Genomic DNA, 26,568 nt, shown 5'->3' on the forward strand with positions numbered 1-26,568 from the left:
ACATTTAATCTGTTGTTACTGCTTGACAATAAATCAAATTAATCTTTTCCTGAAGCAAAATAGAATCGCTAACATGATTTGTTTTTCTCAAATGAAAGATGATTTGGAAAGGCCAAAATAAAGTTATGACTTTGTAAGCCTCCAAATCAATAACCTCTGTGTTTAATGGGGATCTAATTGTGAATAATACAGATAGGTGTATTGTAAGCCAGAACGCAAACACACTGCTTCCTTTTGTCATGGAAAAATTAAACAAAATTACACAAGACAGGAAGAGGATCAAAGGACTTAAGAGATCAGTACAAATATTTATTTTATTTCGTTATTTTTATTTTTTTTTTACAAACTTTGCCATTTTGGCTGTGTTTTACATGTTTGTTGTATAAAACAGGGTTTGACAGGGAAACTGGAGCTCATGACATGTAAGTTGCATAAATATGGGAAATCAGTCTCTTTACTCAGGTTTTGTCCATGTTAACATAAACAGACACTTGCACAGGTTCTAAAAACGCAGTATATAACCGAGGCACGTGTGTAACGCTCCTAAACAAAACTACACTTTCTCTGAACACAGCAACACTTCAAGATATTACAACATCCCCAACCTCATAAATAAAAAAAAAAACAAACAAACAAACAAAAACAGAACAAGTATCCCCACACGTCAAAAGTCAAGGTAGACTCTCAGGATGCTCTTCCAATCTTGGTAGACAGGTGGCAGTAATGTATCAGATGAACCACAAAAGCAATACTGACACTGCTCAGTCAATTTCAAACTCAATATTCATCTTCAATAATTGCTTTAGCAAATGGCAGTTTAAGAGTACAAATGGTCCACTTCAAAAATATTTTAAGGAATGTTTTTAATGTTAAACAGGAAACAGGAAATGAACTACGATATTCGGACATGTCCTCTGGAACCACAAAGTGTGGCTGCCCGGTTTTGTAAACAGAGAACATCCACAAAATGTATTGCCAAAAAAAATAAATAAATAAAATCACGATTTTAACATGAGTAGATATGTTGAATAGGTTTGTGGTCACTTATTTGCTACAGAAAATAATGGAGTGAGCACTCTTACTTTCCTAAAAAATTCAACCATGCAGGAAAAGAGAGTAAGTGTTCTCGTCCCAAAACAATCTCTTTGTTGTAAACAACTTGTTGTCCAAAATAACAAAACAATACACATCTTAGCTTCAAGAAAACTAGCAACTGAAGGTCAAAGGACAAGAACAAAATACACTTCATCGCAAAGCTAACAGAGCTCTTTCACAATTAGCATCCAGACCATTATGGTTGTAGGGAAGTACACTTTTACTGGAGAAAAATGTGCTATTTTATTATGGTTTTTACTATTTTAGATATGACTTTTTTTGCATCTGGGCAAACAGATCGATTATGGACTATAATACTGCCAAATCTTGACTGGATTACCATTAAAGAAAGAGATTTATGCGCAGATTTAAACACAGAAACATAAATATCTAGAAGTGAAATTACTCTTATTAATTTTGTGTGCATTTGTTTTTTTTATCTGTTTCTCTAGTAACTCCAAGACCAAAATTACCAATGAGTTGGACAAACATTCAAGTTAGGATGTACCAGACCAAACTTAAAAGACCCTTTATTTACCAGATATTAAGATCTGTATCATTTAAAGACTAGAAATGTAAGCTTTCGATAATCTGAATTCTCATTTCACCATGCTTTTTCAAACTTGGGAAAAATTAAAAAATACAATTCCACACTTTTATAGACCTAGCAAGGCTGCGTAGGAAAATTGCATGTTGGCTTTAAAAGCAAACCATACAAATCAAGTCCTTACAGACTTGACCGTTTTCATTAAATAAGGGTTTGAAAGTTATATTAACTAAACCACCGAGAGCAAAACATGAATTAAGAGTGTGTGGAAAAGTATGACTTTCAGCTGCTATAAGTTTACAAAATGATGGCACAGTTTGAGAACATAAAGTAGGGCATGTTTGTGACACTGCTACTGAGAGAGAAATGGCAGTACTGACATCAGAGTGATAATGCTGGTCAGAACTCCCAAGTTATTTCTCCCATGATTCCCTTTTCCTCACTGAACAATCTGCTAAATAGATTTTAAGTTTAAAAACTTTCATCAAGGCTGGATATGTCTTCTAACATCTTGGATGTCCTCTTTCTAATCCATTGACACATCACTCAACCAGAGTAGCCAAGCATGTCTTTCCATAATCTACTGACTGGAACATTAGTATTCAGCTGGACTGTGCTTTGCTTTCCATTCATTAGACTCATGTCAGATCTAATACTTGCATGTCTTTAATTATTTGTGATCCAGGTGTCTCATCAAATATTCCATACATAAACAAACTGGTAAAAAAAAAAAAAAAAAAAATCACAAAATAAAAAAGTTATCAAGCAATCAATGCACAATTTTGTATAAAAAGTTAAATGGGATAAAGAATATTTACATATAAATACTGTACATACATCTGTAATACAGGGTGTTATAAATAATAACTGCTACTATTAAAGGAGTAAAGCACTGTGCAAAAGTATCAAATAACCACACTTTTTTTTTTTACATTTTCCTTTTCAGTAAGGGGTGATCTTTTAAGGTTGCCTTGATAAATACTTCTCAGATATTCCTTCAAAACTTTCCTTTGGACTTTGAAAAACAGCTAAAATTCAAAGAGCATTGAAAAGCCTTCAAAAGCCCGAAACAAGAATTTATCACAACCACATCAAAAGATTACAAATAGTGTGGCTTCTAATGGGAGATAACTCAAGACCTTTTGACAGTGATAAGGTAAAAAGAATGAACTTTATATTGAATTGCTTAAGACAGACTCCAATGTGAACCTCTTTGAAAAAGCTGTGAACATGCTGTAATCCCTCTTTTGTCCTAATTCTGAAACTTGTTCTCCATCCAGTCTGACTGAATCTGAGCTAATTTGAAGAAGCAAGAATTTCCCAAATGTGCCGAGCTGTGAAGACACACTGCAAAATATTTGAATTTTTATATTCAACATGTTGGACAAAGTAGCCTATTTACTGAGCTGTTATGACTCCAAATGCATTTAGCTAAAATTGAAAGTCGTGTATTCTTTTCATTTCATATGATAATTGTGTAATATTTTACCTGCTACATAACATCCCTATGAAATAAACTGGAATTTGTGGTTAAAATATTAAAAAATGTTAAAAAGTTCAACAGTAATGCTTTTCAAAGGCTCTGCAGATGTCACCTGTAGTGCATGGAAGAATAACTAAAGTGAGCCTTGCAAATGCTTTCAGAAAGAAATGCTTTTCAACCCTTCGTCCTCATTCCAGTCCAGTCCAGATGACTACAACATGTCAATGTGAAAAACAACACGCATAAGTACAAAAACGGTACAAAATGTTTTCCTTGGAAAAATTCAGCTGGACAACTGCAAAAGTTCTGTGTTTTACAGAGCAGCAGCACCGCTGCACTGCGTCACTACTAAACAGATGTTTCTGATTGGAGCAGCAGTATAAACCTGTGAGATTTGGGGTCAATGTACTCTTCAGTCAAACGAATGTAAGGGATGCCTTTGACTGTGACTGCTAAACTAAAATCGAGACACTTCAACAGGAACTCTGTTCCCTCCTTAATGCCGCTGGTGACTGAAGCTTCGCTGATCAAAGTCCACTGATCGGCCATCCAGCGCTCGGGGCCGTACAGCAGGGTTGGACCGGGAGCGAGGTATGCCTCAAGGAAGGCCTGGACACAAGGGAAAAACAAAGTTACAGCCATACTCAGTATGGGATGAAAATACTTGGTGTAATTTAAATTAACAGCTTGACAGAAAGTGAAAGTGTTCGTTAAGCAGGTATTTCATTCAAAGTTTCAATAATCCTGTCCAACATGACAACACACATAAACCAGACTGACCTTAGGACTCATGTTATTCACTAGGCAAAAAGCCAGATGCTTCTGGATGCTCTCCATGCTGTGGCAGTGCTGCCTCCTGGTGGTGCGGAGGTATTTCTGCAGGGAACGAGCCATCGAGGGAAATACGGCCAGAGCGGCTTCACGAACATCCATGATGTCAGACGGTGCTGCGTTCTCGTCTTCTTTCTTCATGCGCCGGACATGAGTGAAGGCCTCCTCAACGGCGACCACCAGCCTGATTAAAACCACAGATATGGGAATTACTTTTACATACGGCTATTTGTGTAATTTTTAAAACACTGATCTTGACCCAAGACACTTGTGATACGGTAGAGAATAACACAGATGTACGATAGACCAAAGGTTTATTTTCTGGTATATTATAATGATTTTATTAACATTAATCATACAGCTCATTTAACCACTCTTTACCAGAGGCTTTTTGATTATAATGTGCATAAATAGTAGCAGTATGTGTCTAACTTTGATTGTTCTAATTTAAGTTCAGGTTTTCCACGAACATTTTTCCACAATAGACTCTGTCACTATTTCTGTCTGTGTTATATTTTGTGACCTCATTAGAAAAAGGACTCTGACTTATCCCTTTTTCCCAAACCCCCCGAAACATAAATCCTGTTACATTTGGGTGGAAGAGAAACCCGCTCTCAGTGGATCTGCAACACTGGATTTGGAAACGGCTGTTAGAGAATCTGTGCCACCACTGGGACAATGTCCTGCAACGTTTTGGTTTCCAGGACTAATTAGGAAAATTTTTGCCCAGAGTTTTTCTCCAAAGGCCCGGTCTGTTGAAAATGTATTATAAACGTACGTTGGTTTGACGTTGACTCTTACCTGGCTCTTCGCTTGCGGACTCTCCTCTCATAGTCTGCCTCCTCATAGTATAGCTCACTGTGCGCGTTGTCTTTGCGTTTGGTGGCAGGTGTAACCATGGGCCGTGACTGATTTCCATTGCTGGGCTGAGCTGCAGCCGTACTCCCTGGGGCTAAAAGCCAGGAGAGAACAGAGGTAAACTGATTATATCAAAGTAGCTTCCTGACCTGTCATCTCTGGTGGTGGACCTCACACCAGTGATGAATGGGCATCGAGAAAACAACTCAGAAAACAACAGAGAAATCAGATGTAATCATAGAAGGTGGACAACTAATGAATGAGTATGAATTTTTCTGGTCGGGATTATGCTCATCTAAGTTTTGAGAAAACAGGTTTTCAGGACTCTGTATGTTAATATTTGGGACATTCTTCCAGTCTAACTTGCGGATTGTTTTATTAATAGCAAAAGATAAAGGTAACTTTCCTTTAAATTGTTACGGAAAGCATCTCATTGGGTGTGGCTTAAAGTAAATTAACATAATGTGTACATCAAAGGTTAATGTCCATGTCTGATGAATTCACTGCGTTTAATGGTTTGCGTAATGAAACTTGTAATGGAACTGAATTTCATCAGCTATTAATGTGGGTGCATTTGTTTTTGTTTTTTTCAAGCATGCGGATCAGTAAAGTTAGGGGGAGGTGGTAATGCTACAGGTCAGGTGAGGGTATAAATCATTAATAACCTGATCTGCATATGCGAGTGTTGACGCATCTGCAATTCAGAAAAAGACGCCAAATGCAGTGATGAAAAATAGGTGCTTCATCCTATTTATTGTGCATTTTCTACATAAAAAAAACATCACCCTCTTTACCTCCTGGCCTACTTATACGTGCTATAATAAGAGTAGTGACTGTGGATGAATGGAGCAGGGAAGAATGAGCCATGCGTGGGGGTTGACAGGAAAGTTAAAAAGGGACAGAACAGGCGGAGCTGCAGACAGGCTGAGCGGAGGAAGGAGAGATGTAGGAGAATGTGAGAAACGAGCATTTCTCTGATGAATTATTTAAGGCATGAAACTCCACGGCCCCCTAGAGGGCTTTCCGTTATGCTCCGATAGGGTTGGGGGAAGATTACTACGAGGACACTGTATTCCATCCACACTATATCGCTGCGAAGGATCAAGAAATCCAGAGCTCTGCAGTGGGTGGAGGATTAATGGGCAGTGAGTGGAAGATCCTTTCAGATGCAGGAGAGAGTACAATATGTGACACTAGTTATAGGGAATAATATGTTAAAGTGCAACAAGGTGCTGCAGTGAAAGTGAGCAGGAAATGCACTATGATCTTTATACTGAGGTGGCAAAGATGAAGCAGCTAAACCATGAAATAAAATGTGGCGTAAAAGTCTTAAATCATCTTTTATTCTTTGTTGAACCTGTTGGAACTGATCTTCTTTATCTTTGGATTTTCGCAACTTTTTCTCTCATTTTACTTTTGCAACTGATCATTTATTTTTTCAAACAAAACCAGCTAATACTGAAGTTTAAAATGGCTCCCAAATTAAAAGGAAAAAGACTATTAGCTTAGTTTTATTATATTACAACATTTGGTCACAGAAAAACAATTTACTGCTGCAGTGAAGCATTCATTTATTCATCCATAGACTCGTCACCAGTTAATCGTAGGGCAACACCATTTGTAGATTTCACTTTTAATGTATTTCATGTAAGTATTACTTCGACCCACAAATACAGTCCGTGTATGTAATCCTCCAAACGGTCTATTAAGAAATTATGTATGTCACAAAATTAATTGCCATTACTGGACAGGAAAGTTTCTGTCACATTTGAGGTGACCTACCGTCCACGTTGTAGACCTTTAGCCCAGCCAGGTGTTTGGCAGTTCTGTGTTTAGAGGCAGAGAGCAGGGCAGGGTTGTGCAAAGGAAAGTCTCTGTAATAATATTCCAGGATGGTCAAAGCAGCTCGTTGAATGCTGTGTGACAGAAGAATGAGAAAATATAAATATAAATACAAGTTTGCATTTGATCTGATTTCCTAATCTTGGCCTGAAATTCAGTAACAAAGCATCTGTTTATAATGTGGCTTTGGATTGTTACAGTAAATGAATTAGAGATATTTATCAGATTTTTATCTGAATCTGATAAATAACCTATCACAATGTATAACAAAATATTTACATCATCTTGACGTAAATGATTCTTTTTCTGTGTTCTACAATTTAAAATGACAAGTAAATAAAAGGTTAGGTAAGGCGAGCACTGATCAGAGAAGCAGCCGAGATCCACAGCTCAGGTGGGGGAGGCTCTCGACAGGAAATCAATTAGAAATAAGGGTCTGAATTAACTTGAACTGATTAAAAAATAGTCAATATTTAATGGGGCACATGTAGTAGTTTTCACATTTTTTGTAGAAATTAAAGATGTTCAAAATCTTTAATCATTCTCATTCCACTTCAAAAGTGCAATCAGAATGACAACAATTCTGCACTATTTGATGCAACTTTGGATTTGTGGTTGTACTGCGAAGAAATAAAGAAAAGTTCAAGGGGTGTGCATAGTCTTGTGACAAAATGAAAAGTGGAGAACTTGTTTCAAGACTACATATAAATTGCAAACTCAATTCACTTCGGTTTTACCTCCTAAAACTATTCAGTGAGCTTTGTGTGTACAGTGAATGCCACATTTTTCTGCCAGTTAACACAAGTTCTAACAAAGTAAGGCATGAGGGCATACCAAGCTGCTCAGGCCCACAATACCATTCATCAAAAACCCATTTGGAGCCAATTAGACTTATTATAAACTGTTAAGTTTATGAACCTTACATTAATACAATTCTTCTTGCCAGAATAAGACATAATGAGCACCGTGTCCTCAGCTGTCAGTCCTCCCCCAAACTCCTTGACTCACTAACAAGACTCTTGAGTAACTTGATTACAGCCTGTGCCAGTCTTCCCTGCAGACATGAGCCTCCGATTACACTCATACTTCAGCAAGAAGTGCGTAGCGACTTGCCATCGTGTGTCTCAGTGTGGACTCCACTGAGAGGCCGTATTCACAGAAGAAATCAGGCTGAAGAATTTGTCTCCAGAGTCATTGTAGGTCATTTTTCTGATTATAACATCGGCCTTGAGTGTGTGTGTGTGTGTGTGCGTGTGTGTGTACCTCAGCTGTCCAATGTTGTAGTGGCGTGTCTCTCCGTCTGTGGAGCGGATGATGCACACGCTGTAGCAGGGTCGGAGGTGACGGAGCTCCAGCAGTACGACTGCTAGGTAGTGAACGAACAGCTGGGAGTCCACCAGAGATACGGCAAACTGGACGATGCCATGGTAATCTTCATCCTGATTAAATCACACAAGAATTTCCAATAAACTTAATGGAGTTTTTTTTAATTAACATTTATTTGTCGACTCGAAATATTTAATTGTGACAGAAAGAAGCAAGAGAAATAATCTGTATCTATTGAGGAATAACCTCAGTAGGAAAAAAATGTTGAACAATGTTCATTGTTTTATTGTAATACATTTTGCTAATGAGAGTTACCCCAATGTGAGCTTAGTATCTGCAATAAGTCATGGTCGAGTCCAGCTGTGACAGTCATTACAACTATAATTAGTAATTTTGCTTTTCAAAATGAGAACTCTCTTTTCCCTACAAAGTTGCAGGTACTGTCTCATTCAGTTTTTCTTTACACAGTAAATATTATCTTTGCTAATGTTTCTGAGCCAACAGTTCTGCCTGCCAGTAGCTGGCAACCACCCTCCGTGTTTACTCTGCCTCTACTACACTCAGCAGCATCCTCGCTCCCCAGGAGGTCCTGGCAGGCTACCATGGCAGGAGGAGTACTGTATAATTGTAAACCCCAAACCAGAAAGCACTGGGGATTGAAGACATTTTTTTTTCTCTGCATCAAACACCCAACTTGTTTAACTTTCCGTTTCTGAAGCTACAGGGAGTAATCTGCAGTTTCAAATCTGAAATCCTCAAGCCAGCTCTCTATTATAAAAACAATAAGGATCAATATACATTGTATTCCTGTATGAAACATGTAAAGAATAATAGTGGTCTTCAATATAACTGATATATTGAAACTTCTTTGCTGTTTGAAGTGTGAAAAAATACTTCGGTTGGTTGTGAATGCCATATAACAGGATATTTAACAACAATAATGGCATTGTGTGGAGCCCACCTGTGCATCTAGAATCCGGACCCCGTAGAAAAGCCAGTAGGACATGGTGAGCAGCAATGTGAGGGTGGTGAGAAAGGCCCGATACACACACACTCTGGGCAGGCAGGCCCGGCTCGGCCTCAGGAACAAGGCCCAAACCGCAACCAGGAGGATCAGGATTTTGAAGGAGATGGAAAGGAAGAGGCCCTCGCAAGCTGCGCCACAAGCCTGCAGTCTGTCTGGCCACATTACGACCGGGAGAAGCAGGAAGACCAAGGGTGTGGCCAGCACCAGCAGACCCACACATGAGCCCACAGCCAGGGGGAGATATCGGCGGAAGCCCTGTGTTCGATCCTGTATCTCTTTTCCGAGGCCGACCACTTCCTCTTGGGAGATGCTGAGCTCAGATGTTCCTGTAACAGCTGTTGTGGTCTCTCCCCAGTTATCATCCTGAAAGAAAAGTAGGAACAAAAGAAAGCGGAAAAGATCTTTAAAAGCACCTGCCGTTTGGATGGCAGAACAGTTTACCCTCATTAGAAACCTTTGATACGTTGAATTTTAAAGGTACATGAGCATGAAAAGTTTTAGATCCCTTACAGATTTTAGCTGTTTTTGCTTTTCATTACACTTATTTTTTTTCAGATCCTCAAATTCAGCTTAATATTAAGCTTAATATTTTGCCAACCTTGCATGGCAATGAGTGTTTTACATAGAAATTACATCACATTCCTGTTTGCATGCAGTGTACCTTTGCCACAGTACAGTTGATTAACCAAATGTTGAGATTGTGCTAGATTGCTTTGGTCAGTTTTGTTCACTTGAAAACATCTTTTCATATTTACTGAGGTCAGCTGTTTCCTCATTTTAAATTTAGTTGATAGTCTGAAACATTTCAGCTTGGAAAAAAAAAAAAAAAAAAAACATAAAAAAATGGTCAGAGGTCAAACACTTTTGCCATGCCGCCCCGTATTGTTTTGAGCTGCAAATCCAGCTGAGTAGACATTTCCATGAGACGTTTTCAAAGGAAGACTCCACCAGGCCTGGCTCCAGACTGGAACAGCTCTGATCTCTGACCCAGATAAACAGTTACACTTTAGATTTGCATTGCAATCTCTAAATTGCTGACAGCCTCCTTTACAATGCAACTAGGAATCACTATTTTACATATAAATATGATAAAAGTGCAGCCTTTATTTATTCTTTCAGATGATATGTATGTCTGTTCTTGAGGCTACTGCTGTTTAAAACATATCCTTTTGCAGGTGATTTTCAGTCATTATGTTCTATTTTCCAGCATATAAAATCTACTCTTTAGCATATAGATGTTGTGTTCAGAGGAAATGGGTATTATTATATTCAGTTTATGGACAAATATTTCTGTAGAGGAATACTGATGAAATGAAAATTTCTGACAGCTCTGAAAAAGGGCGGAACTGAATAAAATGGAGTTATCCATTCTGACAGGAGAACATATGTGTGGAAATGACAGAATAATATAGGTGATGTGACACAACCATTTCACCAGCCAGCACTGTGCCTCAGCGCTCTGCCAAGATTTAAGGACTAAAGCTTTACACACCTGCAATCAGACTCTTCTATAATGTTAAAAAAACACAACCCAAGAGTTTGAGTATGTAATTATTAAAATGAAGTAAAATCGTCTGGTGTACTTATAGACAAAATGCTACTGCTCCCCACTACAACTCCAAAATTGTGCAAGTTACACATACAAATTGTGGAGGCTCGTTGTTTAAGTCAATATTAACATAGCTGCCATGCAGGGCTGCACAATACATCGCAAATATTGTCGTCACATTATTAGTGTCTGTTGCATTAAAATTGCAAGAGCTTGTTTGCATGCAATATAGTCAAAGAATCATGAATACACATATTGGATGCAAATAAGATATTCAGGCTGCTTGATGGATTCTCACAGCAACATGCTGAGAAAAATGTTGCTGAATGTTTGTATTGCTAATTACTTTTACCCTGGTTTCTGACTCTTTCTGACTGTTTGTTTAGTTTAGGCCTGGGTGCCAGTGGCTTTAAAATATGTACATATTTTTGTGCTAAAGATAAAAATTAATTCAAAATTATAACATCAGATTTTTACTTTTGCAAAATTTACCAAATGTAGATTTCTTGTGTCTATGCAGACAAGCAGTATTTCAAAAGAGCTTATGTTTTATAAACAATAATATTACTTGTTTTTAATTTGGTGTTAAAAGATTAGCTTTTTTTTCTGGTAACCAAGTGCCACAAAGTATAAATCAGATTTTTACTTTTGTGTTAAATGTCTGTTTTGTAATATATTTTCCATCAATGACCAAAAAAAAAGCAAACAAAAAAAAAAACAAAAAAACAAACAAAAATAAACCATTTTGACTTTTCTGCCAAACTGCAGAATTCCTTGAGAGGGCTGCACAGTGGTGCAGTTTGTAGAGCTGTTGCCTTGCAGCAAGAAGGTTCTGGGTTCGATTCCCAGCCCCGGTCTTTCTGCACAGTTTGCATGTTCTCCCTGTGCCTGCGTGGGTTTTCTCCTGGTACTCCGGTTTCCTCTCACAGTCCAAAAACATGACTGTCAGGTTAATTGGCCTCTCCAAATTGTCCCTAGGTGTCAGTGTATGTGTGTGTGCATGGTTCTTTGTCCTGTGTGTCTCTGTGTTGCCCTGCGACAGAGTGGCGACCTGTCCAGGGTGACCCCACCTCTCGCCCGGAACGTTAGCTGGAGATAGGCACCAGCAACCCTCCCGACCCCATTAAGGGACAAGGGTGTAAAGAAAATGGATGGATGGACAGAATTCTTAGATGGTATAAGTGGTACTTCAAAAGAACAGAGGAAATCTTATGGTTTTTGAACGATAAAATTTGTTGTTAATCTGTTGCTAAGAGATGAGGGTGTTTTCTGGTAACCAAGTGCCACGAAGGAAACATCTGGGTTTACTTTTGCTAAATTTACCAACTATAGATTTCTTGTGCAGATAAGCAGTAAGAGCTTATGTTTTATAAACAACAATATTTCTTGTTATTAATTTGGTGTTAAGAGATTAGCTTTTTTTTCTGGTAACAAACTGCCACAAAGTATAAATCAGATATTTACTTTTGTGTTGAATGTATGTTTTATAATATATTTATCACCAATGAAAAAAAAACCAAAGCATTTTCTCAATTCTGCAAAATTTGCCAACTGCAGAATTCTTATACTATAAAATAAGTAGTACTTCAAAAGTGCAGAGGAAATCTTGTTTTTTTTTAACAATAACATTTGTTGTTCATCTGTTGCTAAGAGACGAGCGCATTTTCTCGTAACCAAGTGACATAAAGTAAACATCTGATTTTTATTTTTGCAAAATTTACCAACTATGTATTTCTTGTGTCTAACCAGATAATCAGAATTCAAAAGAGCTTATGTTTTCCATCTATCCATCCAGTTTCTGCTGCTTATCCGGGGTCGGGTCGCGGGGGCAGCAGCTTCAGAAGGGAGGCCCAGACTTCTCTCTCCCCAGCCACTTCTTCCAGCTCCTCCGGGGGAACCCCAAGGCGTTCCCAGGCCAGCCAAGAGACATTGTCCCTCCTGCGTGTCCTGGGTCTTCCCCGAGGCCTCTTCCCGGTGGGACGTGCCCGAAACACCTCACCAGGGAGGCGTCCAGGAGGCATCCTGACCAGATGCCCGAGCCACCTCAACTGGCTCCTTTCGACGTGGAGGAGCAGCGGCTCTACTCTGAGTCCCTCCCGGATGACCGAGCTTCTCACCCTGTCTCTAAGGGAGAGCCCAGCCACCCTGCGGAGGAAACCCATTTCGGCTGCTTGTATCCGTAATCTCGTTCTTATGTTTTATAAACATTATTATTTGTTATTAATTTAGTGTTAAGAGATGAGCGTTTTTTTCTGGTAACGAACTGCCACGAAGTATAAATCAGTTTTTTATTTTTGTGTTGAGTGTAATTTATCATCCTAATGATAAATCACAATTCTTTACACAGTTACGTTCCTACAGTACTAAACTAGATGATAATTGAAATTGTTCTGAGAAATTTCCTAGGTAGTTATATTTTATCACAATACAGGTGTTAGTCACTTTGTTGTTTTGGTAATTTCTTACTTAAATTTTTTTATTCTGAAAAACAAAGACATGTGTGGTGCATAATGTTTTGTACCATTCATGTTTCAATCAGTGTCTGTCATGAATAATTCCTACCTGCTTTAAAAATAAAGGAATAAAATAATTAACATATTTTGATCAAAATATCATGCAAGGAAATGTGGGTTTATGACTCTTTTTTAATAATATCTACCAACAAAATGCTTCTTAATGTTATTTTAGATTGATCAGAGGATGTAGTCTGTCATTTTTACACAAACTAAATGGGTAAAACACAGGTCTGAAAAATAACCCTCTAAAATTGGGTAAAGTTTTCAGAAAATAATATACATCTTGATCAAATTATATGTGAGATTTGAACACTTAAGTACAAAAAGTGTGAGCTGATATAAACAAATTAAAGTAAAAGACTACAAAACATTGGTGAGAAGGAAGAAAATAGCAAGGTGGACATATAAAATAATGGAAAAAACAGACGAGGAAGCAAACATGACGGTTACCCTGGTGACTGAGCACAATAATCAGGCAATCCCACTTACAACTGGAACTGAGTGAAATATGAAGTGAAGGTTGTTGTGGAAAACTCTCCTTACAAACAACTTTAGATACTGATTCTTTCCTTTTTTTGTATGATCCCTCTTGTAATTCACACTGGAGTTTTTATTGTGCTTTATGGAACCTTAAAATATTAATTAGTATTGGGCTGACAACACAGCAGCAGCTATGTTCCAGATAGCTTTAGAAAGATTTAGAACATTCCTCAGAATAATCTATGAGAAACAAACATCAAAAATTTACTTACAGGCTCACGCAATAGATTTTATGTATTATGCAAATAGCTGACAGCATGGGACATTTTCATATTTATTTAAATAGCATATGCTCTGTGCTATGTGGAGTCTTTTTTTTTGTTGCTTTAGCTCATCATTTTTAGGCTTTAAAAATCTAGCTGAGGTAATTCAAGGTGATAGAAAGGGATGTGAAGGAAGATCCGCACAGCAGCATAACTCAGAAAGCCTGTCCACACACACACACACACACACACACACACACACACACACACACACACACACACACACACACACACACACACACACACACACACACACACACACACACACGCACGCGCACGCACACGCACGCACACGCAAGCACAATCACGCACACACACGCACACGCACGCACACACCCACACCTACATGCCAACATTCACAAACACAGACTACGAATCGCAACAACAAACGCTGCAGCTTCAGTTGCACGTCATTACGGGGCAGTCTCTTTTATTGCATATGAACAGTTGTGGCTCTTTTAAACATAAACATTTACAACAAAAGCACGCAGACAGGCAGAATAAATGAAGTGGAGTTTTTTTTTTTGTTTGCGTGTCATTAATTCAGGCAGCTAATTATTGTCCCCAAAGAGTGCTGCCGTGTTGTGCCAGCAACAACCATTCACAGGAGCAGCAGCTGCAGAGACACGGATGGATGAGAGCCGGGAAAAATGACAGGCTGAACAGAAGAGCCTTCATATCATCACACACGTGTGCATTCAGACATACATACACCGAAGCACATCAAGCAGCACACAGAGCCACAGAATGCCGCGGAGACGCTGGGAAACCAGACAACAGACAGTCACATTAACGCTCATCTGTCTGGAGAGTATTTATCCCACTGCATACTGGGTCATCTCAGTCCACTGGGTGGTTTAAATGAACAGTTACAGATTATGAAAGCATTGTTATTGTTTTTTTTATATATATATTTAAACCAAGGTTTCAAATTACAGTTGCAAAAAGACTCCAAATGAGCCCAGACTCTGTCCTTCACTGCAGTTAACAGCCAATTAACTCAGCCTCGCTGGAGGAGGGGATGCCAACGGGAGCCAGAAGATAAATGAGCATGAAAAAAAAGAAGCAGAGGAAAGGGAAGTTGGATAGGGGGATGGAAGTGGGTAAGGTGCAATTCAAGAGCAGAGAAGCAGAGAGAAGGGAAGGTTGGAGTGGAGTGGGGTGCAGATGTAGTTCATCCTGTTATGCGTCTGTAAGGCTAATGAATGAGGAAAGCTTCCAGCCAAACACTCCTGCTTCCTTTAAGGTTCATTTTAGTTTCTGTCAAGCGATTTTTTTTTTCCTTCAGTTTTTCTCAAATCAATCCCCTTCTTGGTGGGACCCTGCTTTCATAAATGGTCATAACTGAGTGAAATGATTCTGTATGAGGAAGCCAAGATAAAATGAACATGTAAGATGGATACACTGATGTAGTCATTTTAGATAAACAAATATGAAAACATCAAAGTTTTATTTCTAAATTCTATCATATAAATTGTACCTTTCAGTGCACTAGAAATTATACATTAAGCCGCTGCTTTTTATTCAAACTCAAACTTTGGCTGATTGAGCAAAACCGTCAGCAACAATTCAGCAAAATGACTGCAGTGTCAAGTCTTGAAATGTAGTTTTTATCTCATTTGGCTGGTAAAAAAACAAAAAAAAAACAAATCAGTTATCTATGTGTTAAAGCCAGATATTATTCAAATGGCATCCTTACTGAGAATTGCAAAAGTATTTATTGATATCCCTTGAGCTATTTCACATTTTCAACCCAAAATAATTACAGTTGTTTTGTGAAGGATTCTATTGGAGAACATCAGTGAACACAGAATGAGGACCAAGAACAACAGAAAGGTCAGAGATTAAGTCGTGGAGAAGTTCAAAGCAGAGTTAGGTCATAAATCTGTATGTCAAGCTTGGAATGACTCAATGAGGACTATTTAATCCAAGACATGGCGATCCAATTAAACTGGCAGACAGGGCAAGAATCAAACAAGCAACCAAGAGGTGATGAATGATTTGTAGAGATCCACAGCTTAAGTGGGAAAATCTGCTGTGAACTTCACTGTTTTGGTCTTTATGGAAGATGGGCAAGAATTCAACAGTCGTTGAAAATAGCAAAACAAAGTCCTATTTAAAGTTTACCATAAGCCATGCAAACATTTAGAAATGGTTGATCTGCCTGATAAAAACCACAGTGATGGCAGTATTGTGGATATGTTTTGTTTAGCAGTGACAGACGGAGTGATGTGAGCTGATGTGAAGAGGGATGGAGTTAGGTATAGGGAAGTCCTAAAAGAAAACCTGTTAGAGGCTACAAAAGACCAATGGAAATTAAACATCAGTTGACATGGATGTTCACCTTTCAACAGGAAGATGAGTAAAACACCTACAGCTAGAGTTACTGATTGGTTTAGGTCAAAGTGCCGTGTTCAGGTGTTAGAATGGCACAGCCAAGTTTCAAACCTCAAATCCAAAGAAGAATCTATGGCAGGGCATTCTGCATCCAATCTGAATGAGCTTGAGGCATTTTGCAAACAAGAATGCACAGCCATTTAAATCTCTTGAGATGGAAAGCTGGTGGTAACATACCTATTTAAACTTGCAGCTGTAATTACAGCAAAAGATGGCTCTACAAAATGACTCATTTGGAGCAGACCATACTCCCAAAATGTGGAAAAAACATGAATACTTTTTCTTCTACTTAGCAATTATGCACAACTCTGTGCTGGGTCAGCATATAAAACAGAGTTTTGATGTCTCGTGCACAAAACAAAATGCCAAAGAGCTGATTCGCCAGGCAAAGTGTAGAAAACATAGTAAGAGGTGAGAGAGAATACAACGTCTACGAATTGCATCTTGGCAGGGTTCTGAGATCTGGCAGAGGGTAAGTATGGATGATCGGCCCACACCCACCGTTAACAAAGCACAACGACACAGCGCAAATCCTCTGCCAGCTGCAAAGCACAATGGCCCAGGCCTGCGCTGCTCCGGATGACGTGCTACATGTTGGTTGTTTATGTTGGATATGGTTCAATGCTACATAGCCTGACTGTTTTTCTTTAAATCACGGCTTTCCTTTTATTGTTTGGGTGTGTTTTTTTCTTTTATACATCAAATTACAAGCTGTTCATGTCTCGAGGCTGTGGGTAGTTATCTGGACATTCGCTCAGGCAAAAAGCTAAAGAGACAAGTAGTCACACACTACAAGAGTAACATATGCTTTGGTGTTGCTTGAGTTAACAGTGTGAGGAAACTGAAGCTGCTTCCTCCTGGCACAACGTCTCTCACAAAGCGGCATGGACAGGCTCAGCAGCAGACTCTCTGTGACTCACACACACACACAAACGCACGCACGCACGCACACACACACACGCACGCACACGCACACGCACACACACACAAGCGCACACACACGCGCACACACACACAAGCGCACACACACGCGCACACACACACACACACACACACACACACACACACACACACACACACACACACACACACACACACACACACACACACACACAAACTCCACTCTAAGAGTATATCCCTATGCTGTTCATGTAATAAACACGGAGGATTATTCATATCAGTTTTCCCCAAAGTGGCGCTTGGCAGGAAACTCAGGCTAATCACAGTCTCTCTCTCTCTCTCTCTCTCTCTCTCTCTCTCTCTCTCTCTCTCTGTCTCTCTCTTTATCTCTCTCTCTCTCCACTGGAGACCAGTTCATATTCCATCAGCTCCGCCAGTCGATGTTTGCCGCTCCAGAAAGCCCAGAACAAAGCGAACGTGGGTGATGGAGATAGTAACGAAAGTGCTGCTGCTGCTGCTGCTGGACACATTTTTTTGGTGGGCAAGACGCAGCACAATGGTGGATCACCTTACACCACCGACAAAGCATATGAGCCGCAAGCGGACAATCACATGCCAATGGGGAATGTGTGGAATGTCACTTTGCCGCCAGAAGGGCAGAGAGAGCAGAGAGAAGGTGGAATAGGTCTAAAGAAATATCAAAATATATGACTGAAGAGAAACTTTGAGAAAGTGCAGTTGCTTACGTGTGAATCAAACGGCTCCCTGACATACAGACGAGTAAAAAATAAGAAGATACTTTTCTGATTTATACTCATTCCAACTAGGTCAGAGACACGGTGTAGGCCACCCCAGGCAAAGTCCTTTATAAGAAGAGACTGCTTCTCTTTTCCCATGTATTTTTCCTCTTTCTGCACCGTCTTTAGCTTTGGTGCACAAAAGTCAGGCATTTTGGGAAACACCTGTAGCTTAAAATTTAAAAACAACAAACCATGATCTTACAGTGGCGGTGAGGTGGTGGGGGGTGTCACAGTGAGAATAAAGCCAAAGGAAGTCATTATCTTGGAACAGAGATAGGCTGTTTCCAGTTTTTGTTCTCACTGCATGGTACAAAGAAGCCACATTAATCCTCTTATCTAAAGCTCAGCCAAAAAATATTGAACAATTTCTTCACACCACGATCTTCATATTTAAAGCATCTGCTAGCTTTTCTTCCAAGAGCCTGCTTAGGGGTTTGTTTTATGTATTTGCAAGAAGAAGCTAATTTCCTTAAACTGCTCTAGCCTCACTGAATTACTTCTATTGTTTTTTTATTATTTCCTGTTCACAACGATCCCACACAGCATGACCGGCATGCACAGTGTAACCCGGTGCTGAATCCATCCACGCCTCAAAGAGCGATGCTAATCCGCTGACCTATTTGATCTTGAGTGACCATTGTTACTTTATATGAGGGGGTGGAAAGCCAGCTGTGTTGGGAGCATGAGTTTATAAGGTCAGCATACAAAGTTCATACGAGGATTACCGGATTTGTTCTAAAAATAATGTGATTGCCACAGAGACAATTTCAGAGCGGACGTCTGGAAAACATTAATGTAACCGCCACTCATTTGCTGTTTTCGATTTTTATTTTTCTTTAGTTTCAGCTTACTGCACGGTGCGCACCGAAGGAGGCGGAACGCGAGCAAATACCTGGGTCTCATCTCCAGGATCCGCTGCTGCTGACGGCTCTCCGGGAAGCGGCTCTTCGTTGTGAACAGGGGAGTCCTGGGACGGCGTGTCGGGCGGGTTGATCACGACAGATCTCTCGGAGCGACTGCTGTCTTTGCTGCTGCCGCCTTTGTGTCTGTCGCGGCTACGTTCCCTGAAAACAGGGAGATTAACAGAAACGACAAACACAATGACTAATTCTATGTAACGATCACGAAGAGAGCCACTAGAATAACAATGCAAAGGTTAAGGAATTGCGTGGACATTGTTATCATGGTTTAATATCTTGTGTTCAATTTTAAATTTGGTCATTTTGAAATATTTCTGTTCAAGAAAACCACAGAAAAATCATGATGTGCAAACTAACAAGCTACAAGCACCTTGTCGGTAAGGCTGAAATCAGGCAAAATAAAGCAAATATTTAAATACTTGCATTACACAGCAGAACGGAAAAAGAGACATTGGCACAAAGAGCAAGTTAAAAACTAAACTAAACTAAACTATCATTCAAACTAAACTAAAAACGAACTAAACTATCATTCCGTACATCTGAATGATAATCATTCAAATGTACTGAATCAGTCTATGGTTTAAAATAAAAAAATAATAAATACACGTTATAGATGCCATTAATAAAAGTGTAATAATTACTGATAATCTATCTAACATTTTCTTTTTGGACAAAAAAACCTTGACATTTATACCAACAGTTAATTTCCCATTTCTGCCATAAAAATAAGTTTAGACAGGAAGGCTTGGCTGCAATATTTTGTTGTTGATTCCAGTTACTCTGCATAAAACTGACAAAGCTAAAATAGATTTGAGAACATCATGAGTCACAAAACGCTGATTGCATTTATGCCCATGATAAATACGGCCCTAATCCTCCATATCAATCCCCTGCTATTTTTGTCTCTCACCTCATTTACTGGGTGATGAGTGAAATAAAACAAAAAAAAAAAGAAACTAGTAAAAAATGCAACAGCTCAGGCTGGTGTGTGATCACACAAAGCAAACTCATTTTCTAGATGTCTCCAGCAGAGAAGCTGATGGGCAGGCGATGAGGCCTACGGACGGGAAGCATACCCATGGCGGTTTGATCTCCCCGAGCGACTGGAGTAGCCGGAGTGGGTCGACTCGGTGTCCATCTTAGCAGAGTTCGAAGCTGGAAATTGGGCAGGAGAACGAGGAGCGACTTGTCGTGTGACAGAGATGGTGAGTTTGAAGCAGGGCCGAGGAGGAGGATGGGGGTGTGGGCTCTTCTAGAGACAGGAATCCACAGCGACTGACAGCAACCCCAGAGAGGCTGCTTCAAATGCCACATGAACCTGAGAGACAAACAGAGAGAAATCAGGGGGAGGCATCAAAACCGGCCTTCAGCATTCAACAAATACAGTAACGATTGTCATGCAATTTTATTTTAAGCTGAATTATTAGTAACTGCGCAACACTTTGCCGTAAAACTATTTATTAAAAACATCTCTTTGCTCCTGCAAAACCTTATTGCTTTTTTGATACGTTATGTGTATATTGTAGACGAAATGGTGGGAATCTGTTCCTCTCACTTTGTGCGCTCAGCTCAGAATAATTTACAAGACAAACTTTATGTGGTAAGACTTATTAAGAGGCGGATCCAAAAACACACACTCTAAAATGTTCCACAGCAGTCACAGTTGTAAGCCGGCAAAGATGTCTTTCTGAGGCTCATTTCTTTTAGAAAAAAACATACATATGTTCTTCTTGGCAAAGAGTTTTTCTGAAAATGACAAGCAAGAAAAGCACCTCAGAAATCTTCCTAAACAAATGCCTGGCAAAAGTATTTACATGCCTTTAGGTTTTTCGGTTTGCTGTCATTTTACAATTCTACATTTAAACATATTCTATTAGGATTTTATTAGATAGATCAACACACAGTTGTGCATATTTGTGTAGAGGGAGAAACATAAATTATACACAGTTCTCTAGATAACAGCTTAAAGTCTTTCAGGGCATGTCTACATCAGCTTTGCTCATCTACAGAAATAATTAATTGCTCAACTTTCAAAACTTGCTGCAGATTCTTCGTTGGACATTGACCAGCTCATTCAAAAGAGTGAATATTCTTTGGCCTACACCGTTTTATAACTGCACTGTCTGTATGGTTTGGTTTGCTGTCCTGCTGGAAGCCTCTAAAAACCTTTCCCTCCAGGCATAATGGTGTCATTTCCATGTTTTATTTTAGAGATAATATGTTTGGTTAGATTTCTTCTCTAAAAGGTTCCCCTTTCACTACTTGTGGTGAACAATATAATCAAGACTTCTATGGCTTTCTTTCCAAAAAATGTGTTCGTATTACCATTTCTTCATCTGGACCAGATTCATAGTTGCCTTGTTAACTCAGATATTCTTTCATTTGAAGTGCAGCTCTATGTAGCTTCTATGCCAAAGGCGTCTTGGTTACTTGTCTGAATAATCGAATTAGTTTGATCAACGTAATAACTTACAAAATGTTATAAACTTTTGCATATCATTAACAATGTCACTTTTTTTTTAGACAGTCATAGCTAAAACTAAAATAAAAGTATTTTCATTTATTACATTACATTTATTCCATTTTTCATCCAGCTGTTTTTTCCCCCACAGTTTTAGATTTTGAATATCTAGGAAAGGGGCTGCACAGTGGCGCAGTTGGTAGAGCTGTTGCCTTGCAGAAAGTTCTGGGTTCGACTCCCGGCCCCGGGTCTTTGTGCATGGAGTTTGCATGTTCTCCCTGTGCATGCGTGGGTTTTCTCCGGGTACTCTGGTTTCCTCCCACAGGCCAAAAACATGACCGTCAGGTTAATTGGCCTCTCCAAATTCTCCTGAGGTGTGAGTGTGTGTGTGCATGGTTGTTTGTCCTGTCCTGCCTGGAACGTTAGCTGGAGATAGGCACCAGCAGCCCTCCCGACCCCACTGGGGGACAAATGGATGGATGGATATCTAGGAAACAATCAGATGTGTATTTTTCATTATGAACTACTAGATTGGCTTTTGCAATATTGAAACTTACACAACTAGTAATAATACAAATATATCTTCCCTGTGTAAAACGTATTATTAAATTCTCTTCTGGCTGTTAAAACATTTTTTTACAAGCAAGCACAAACTCTTGTACCTCCCAAACCAAATTAATTATAGAATATTCTGTATTAAATTAAATATTAAAGCCTTTTTTTTTTTTTTTTTTTTTTTTACTCAACATGCATACAGATTTGTTTAAAAACTGGGACTGCATCAGGCGCACTCTGAGCCCTTAATGGGTGCAGCGTGATCCATCCAGGAGGCTGCCTTACTGTCTCACCATGCATGACCGTTCATTTGGACCGCAATCTACGCCCTGTCTGTCTCTCTGCTGTTGTCCTGACAACCAGCCGCCAGTACCCATCCCCAGCATCACCTCCTAATAACTGGAATTATTCTGCACATCATTTACAGGCGATTTGTTGTCTCTCGAGTCAATGATGGATGCTTTAACTAAATTAGCACATGCAACACAACAACAAGATGAGATCATTGTGGCAAAGAGAAATCGGCTACTGCTCATCTCTGTGTGCTTTTCGCTTAAAAATAATTTGGACTAAATCCTCTCTTTAGTCAAAATTTGCATTTAAGGATTCTCCTTCCAGCCAATTAATCTCACACCTCTAATCTTTCAAATCATTTTGATCGTGCAGCTGTAAAGAAGATCTTTCTTTGTGCTGATGTTGAAGCTAAAAGCAGGGAGGGCGTCACACGCTTTAATAAGTCAATTATGAAGACGAAATCTCATGAAGCAGCTGCAAATTTTTTAACACAAAATCTCAAATCAAATTTCCTCCTGACATCTGCGGCGTCCCCTTGTTGCCTTGCCAACGCACAAGGTTGAAGGCTGCATCTAAGGGCAACAATCAATCTCCCCTGCCGAGAGGAAATTTATGTGATATCTATGTGTGTGTGTGTGTGTGTGTGTGTGTGCATTAAAGTGGGGGGTGGCAAAGGGATAGGACCCAAACAGCAAACAATAGCCTTTCAACCCATCTAGAACCCATATGGTTAAATGAATAAGCCTGAATCAAAGCCGTTAACCCCCTGAGTGCTGAAGTCGGAGCGCGTGGCTTTCGTATGTGGGCCAGGAGAATACCGGCGCAAAGCCCACTGATGCACGAGACGATCATGAGGAGGCATGTGAACCAGGCCATGTGGAAGAATCGAAGCCACAGGCTAAGAAAAACTATCAGTTACCAATCAAGAATAACTATGAAACATGCAAGAGAGAGAGAGAGAGAGAAAAAGAAAGCATACTTTTTCTAACTGACCCTATTAAACGCGATAAATATTTAAACCTCCTGATGACATCCTGTTGAGAAAATATATTCTGCGGCTAAATGCAGTTGCATCGGCGCACATCGTTCTGCTTGGCTGCACTGAGGGAGTCACAAGGGCAGAAACTGACACTAATGTAAAACAAACATTCATTAACGTGTTTGTTTAATGGAAGGAGCCTGCTGCACAGTAGGAGCTAATATAATAACACGTGCAGGCAGATCAGATGCTACCGGCATTGTTTCGCCTTTTATCCGAGGGACATCAAAAAACCCACTTTGCTTGTCATGCATTAATGTCCTTTCAAAAGGAGAGCTGCGTCATAAGAATTAGCTTTAAGCCTCCAAGTGTAAGATTGTATCTTGCAATGATGATCTGCGAAAGAGAAAATGATCTCATCAAAATATCCAGTGCGGTCCTGGCACCCTAAGTGGTTCATATCTGCCTTGGTGCTCCTGCAGAGCTCATGCCGAAGCCTGGTTACCATAGCATCTGTGCCCTCCCTCTCGCACCCATTAGCCATTGTGCCTCCCTTCCTTCCTCCATGCACACCATGCTCTGGTGGTATTACTATGCCATAATCTGCCTGATGCAGCAGCTGACTGTTTTCACGAATCCAAAGCAGTCAACAAATTACAAAACCCCCAATCTACAAATGGCACAATTCCTACTGTGGCACACTACAACCTCTGCCGAGTCTGTTGGATTTTTATTACCGTTTTAATGTTGTTTGGAAGGAAAAAAAAAAAATTGCAGCAAAAAACACAGAAGAAAGACATTCCGCTGAGCTTGTTAAATCAAATAAATCAGATGCAGGCTGACACACTCTGTGTGTGTGTGCGTGTGCGTGTGTGTGTGTACGTGCTGGGGTGTGCCAGTGGTATTTATTGTGAATACAGTCTCCAATCCCTCTGTGGACTTCAGATAACCCAGAGAAACACCTGTTCGTTAACATATTTTAGTCCCACTGGAATTCAAACACGTACATTTTCCCATTTTGACTTTACAGCCACAAACCTCTGTATTTTTCATTGTTATTTTATGTTAATTGACAGACATAAAGTAGATCATCATTTTAAAGGTAAAGGAAAATAATAGACGGTTTTCAAATTTCATTTATAAATAAAAATCTAAATGTGGCATGCATTTTTATTGAGCCCTATCAGCCTTGAATAGATGGAAAGTGATAATGTTTGACTATTGTTTTCAAACTGTCTTGAGCACAAACATATTAAATGGAATGATATTTCTCAACTAGATATAAGCATTTAACTGTTTAATACATCCTTTGATCCAAACCAAACTATTGTAGCTATGACTGTGCAGCTAACTACACTTGCTAACTATAGTTAGCATATATGCTAACTATAGTAAATCTCCTATTTACCATACTCTCCCTTTTTCTAGATGTCGGATTAAATATTGCTCTCTGAGATGTTTGAGATATGGTTCTATAAGCTAACCCAGCTTTAAGTATCTCTACAAATGTATTTTTTGTTTGTCTGCTTTATCCCTTGGTCTTTATGATGCTATTTGTTCTCCGATGTTCTATAATAAACCTTTGTGGCCTTCATGGAACAGTTGGATTTGAAAATTATTCACAGGTGGACTTAATTTACCAATTAGGCGACTTCTGAAGACAATTAGTTCCAGAGTATTGTATTTGAGAGTTTTAGAGAAAAGGATGCTGAACACAAACACATTTATATAATTTTGCTTCCAAATCTATGCAATGCTATGTGTTGGTCTGTTATAAAATACCCCCAGCGATCCCCCAAGAAATAGACAGAAATTTGTGGTTTTAATGTGACAACCTTCTCACTATGAATTTTAAGTCACTAAAAATGGTAAAAGTCAAACACAAACAACACTTTTTTTTTCTTCTGTAGGCCTAACTTTGAGTCACACGCTATATCATAACCACTGCTGCACATTTTAACTCTGACATGCTGCAGAAATATTTCTGGGATACGTGCAAAAAAAAAAGAAAAGAAAAAGCAAATCCCTGACCTGAGATTGACTCCCGGCTTACCTCACTTTGTTCACTCACCCCCCACCTTCACAAACACGCCCACAGAGTAAAAGGAGAAAGTTAAGATCTGACACATTTCTCAGGAATGCAAACTTCAGGCCCTTCTGATGCGTTCAGGTGGAACTAAGTAAAAGTACAGTAGGAGGAAGGAGTAGCACAGCCATTGCTGAGGAAGAGATGCTTCCCCCCTGTCCAGCCAGCTCTGCTGTAAGTGCTTTTACATCTTTCTATAGGCCTGCTGTAAAGAATCTCGCATCACGCCATCCAAACTTTAGCCTAAAGGTAGTGCTGTTTCCTCTTACATCCTGTCCGGCCAGTCAGAAACCGTGGCTTTAAAGAGAACAAAAGGCAAAAGCAACCCCTTTTCTTTTGATCTCTCCTTGCAGGAGCTGATATGACTCATCTGATCAGGAGTTCCCCAGCCTCTCCTAACAGCGCTGCTCAATAATAAATAACTGTAGCTCTCTCTGCACAGCATCAAGGCAGCGCCAGAGAAGCTGTTTCAGATTCAGTAGCACTTCATCCAGCTGTGCAGCCCTGTAGACAGCTGCCGAGGATGGCGATGCCCTGCGGAGGCTGCCTCGTCTCCGAACAGCCTGTGTTTCACAGGCGCTGGCAGAGAGAAGGGTGTTACTGATCTGCTTCACAGCTGCAGCATCAGTCCCAACCTGAACCCCCCATTCACCCCCAGTCAGTGGCCTGTGTGATGTGCAATCACCTCAGATTGGCCACTCGTTTTTGATGCGTTTTATTAGAGCTGTGTTCTAATAAAACATAAAACAGGGTACCCAAAAAAAGAAGAAGAACAGATTAGGACTCAGCATCTGTTTGCTAAGGAGAAAAGCTTTTTTTTTTTTTTTTTTTTTATAATCATCCTCGCCGCTACGACAGCAGGGAACTTAATTCCTATGAGGTCGTGTGCCTTCGGTTTTTTTTTTTTTTTTTCTTTTTGGGCAGAGACAGCCTCCACCCCGTTCCAGTGCCATAAACACAGCATTTCGATAAAGCTTAATTTACTTACCTTTGACTCAGAATTGCCTCGTATTCCGGGAATGCGCGTCTGGACGCCAGTCAGTGGATGTGCGGCTGCTGCTCTGAGGCGCGTCTGTCTGAGCCGAGAGAGGCAGGTCCTTCACACGAGCCTGGCTGGCTATTGTAGTGAGCAGGACCAGAGAGGCAGGCGGAGTGGATGTACAATGCTCCCAGAAGAGCCACGACGAGATTTCACTCCAGGCCACAAGAGGTCGTCATTTGTGTGACTTGACGACCCTCCACGAAACAGGAAAACTTACAACACAAATATGTTATTATTTATTTTTTTATTTTTATTTT

At 39.8% G+C, this 26,568-nt stretch overlaps 1 protein-coding gene across 2 annotated transcripts; it reads right to left on the bottom strand.

Moving 5' to 3' along the window:
* Positions 1-288: 288 nt before the first annotated feature.
* Positions 289-26,568, bottom strand: LOC103459411 (vang-like protein 1). 2 transcript variants are annotated; one of them, XM_081602572.1, is made up of 9 exons: positions 26,258-26,568; positions 19,971-20,212; positions 18,867-19,029; positions 8,944-9,372; positions 7,920-8,095; positions 6,597-6,730; positions 4,758-4,908; positions 3,906-4,140; positions 289-3,734 (listed from the first exon to the last, which is right to left on the bottom strand). In XM_081602572.1, the coding sequence occupies exons 2-9, from the start codon at positions 20,030-20,032 to the stop codon at positions 3,474-3,476; spliced, it is 1,611 nt and encodes a 536-aa protein (XP_081458698.1). In that variant the 5' UTR covers positions 20,033-20,212; positions 26,258-26,568; the 3' UTR covers positions 289-3,473. The 2 variants fall into 2 exon arrangements, with proteins under 2 accessions (XP_081458698.1, XP_008399156.1); XM_008400934.3 differs by having other exon boundaries at positions 18,867-19,038; positions 26,258-26,567.

This window comes from Poecilia reticulata, chromosome 2, assembly GCF_904066995.2.
Source record: "Poecilia reticulata chromosome 2, P_reticulata-male-v2, whole genome shotgun sequence".
NCBI lineage: Eukaryota > Metazoa > Chordata > Actinopteri > Cyprinodontiformes > Poeciliidae > Poecilia > Poecilia reticulata.